This window comes from Morone saxatilis, unplaced genomic scaffold (assembly GCF_004916995.1).
Source record: "Morone saxatilis isolate NCDOM2014 unplaced genomic scaffold, NCSU_SB_2.0 Contig9, whole genome shotgun sequence".
Taxonomy (NCBI): Eukaryota; Metazoa; Chordata; class Actinopteri; family Moronidae; genus Morone; species Morone saxatilis.
The window spans coordinates 5,501,141-5,501,693 of NW_023340268.1; the positions used below are offsets into that span (position 1 = coordinate 5,501,141).

General features: G+C 43.4%; 1 protein-coding gene across 1 annotated transcript in view; it reads left to right on the forward strand.

The window, feature by feature from the left end:
* Positions 1 to 553, forward strand: part of eva1bb (eva-1 homolog Bb (C. elegans)) — a 5,094-nt gene that overhangs the window by 1,890 nt on the left and 2,651 nt on the right. Inside the window, exon 2 of the mRNA XM_035681729.1 lies at positions 155 to 310. Within this exon, the coding sequence (XP_035537622.1) occupies positions 244 to 310 (67 nt within the window). The 5' untranslated portion in view covers positions 155 to 243. The remainder of the gene's footprint in view (positions 1 to 154; positions 311 to 553) is intronic.

A 553-nucleotide genomic window follows, 5' to 3' on the forward strand; every position in this document is an offset into this window, starting at 1 on the left:
CACTAGTTTAGATCACAGGAACGATGGGTGGGGAAAACATTTTGTCAGGCTTTTGGCATCTGTTGGATGAGCTCAGACTTCCCCAGTGACAAAGTACATCAGATTTAACCATTAATGCATATATTAACTGTGTTTTTCTCTGTGTGTGTGACAGGATCTGTCGTTTGGTGGACGGTCCCGGAGTTCGGCGTGTAAAAGGAAAATCCTGGAGATGGTAGATATTTGAACCGACAGTGAATCAGGATGGAGCCTGTTAAAAGAGACATGGAGCTGCTCAGTAACAGCATGGCAACCTACGCTCACATCAAAGGTAAAACCTCCCTGTGTGTCTATAACTGTGGTTGCCAACCTGGGGCTCGAGGCTCCCTCGGCGGTTCGCAACATGAATCCAATGCGGTCACAAGATGATAACCAGCACAGGAAATAAAACTTCCATCTGATTTTGCCAAATACTAAAGTTTTACTTCTTGATTTCTGAGAATAAAATGAGCAGTTTCATTAATACCTGTACGTTAAATACAAACCTACTGCCAGAAGCTAGTTAGCTTAGCTT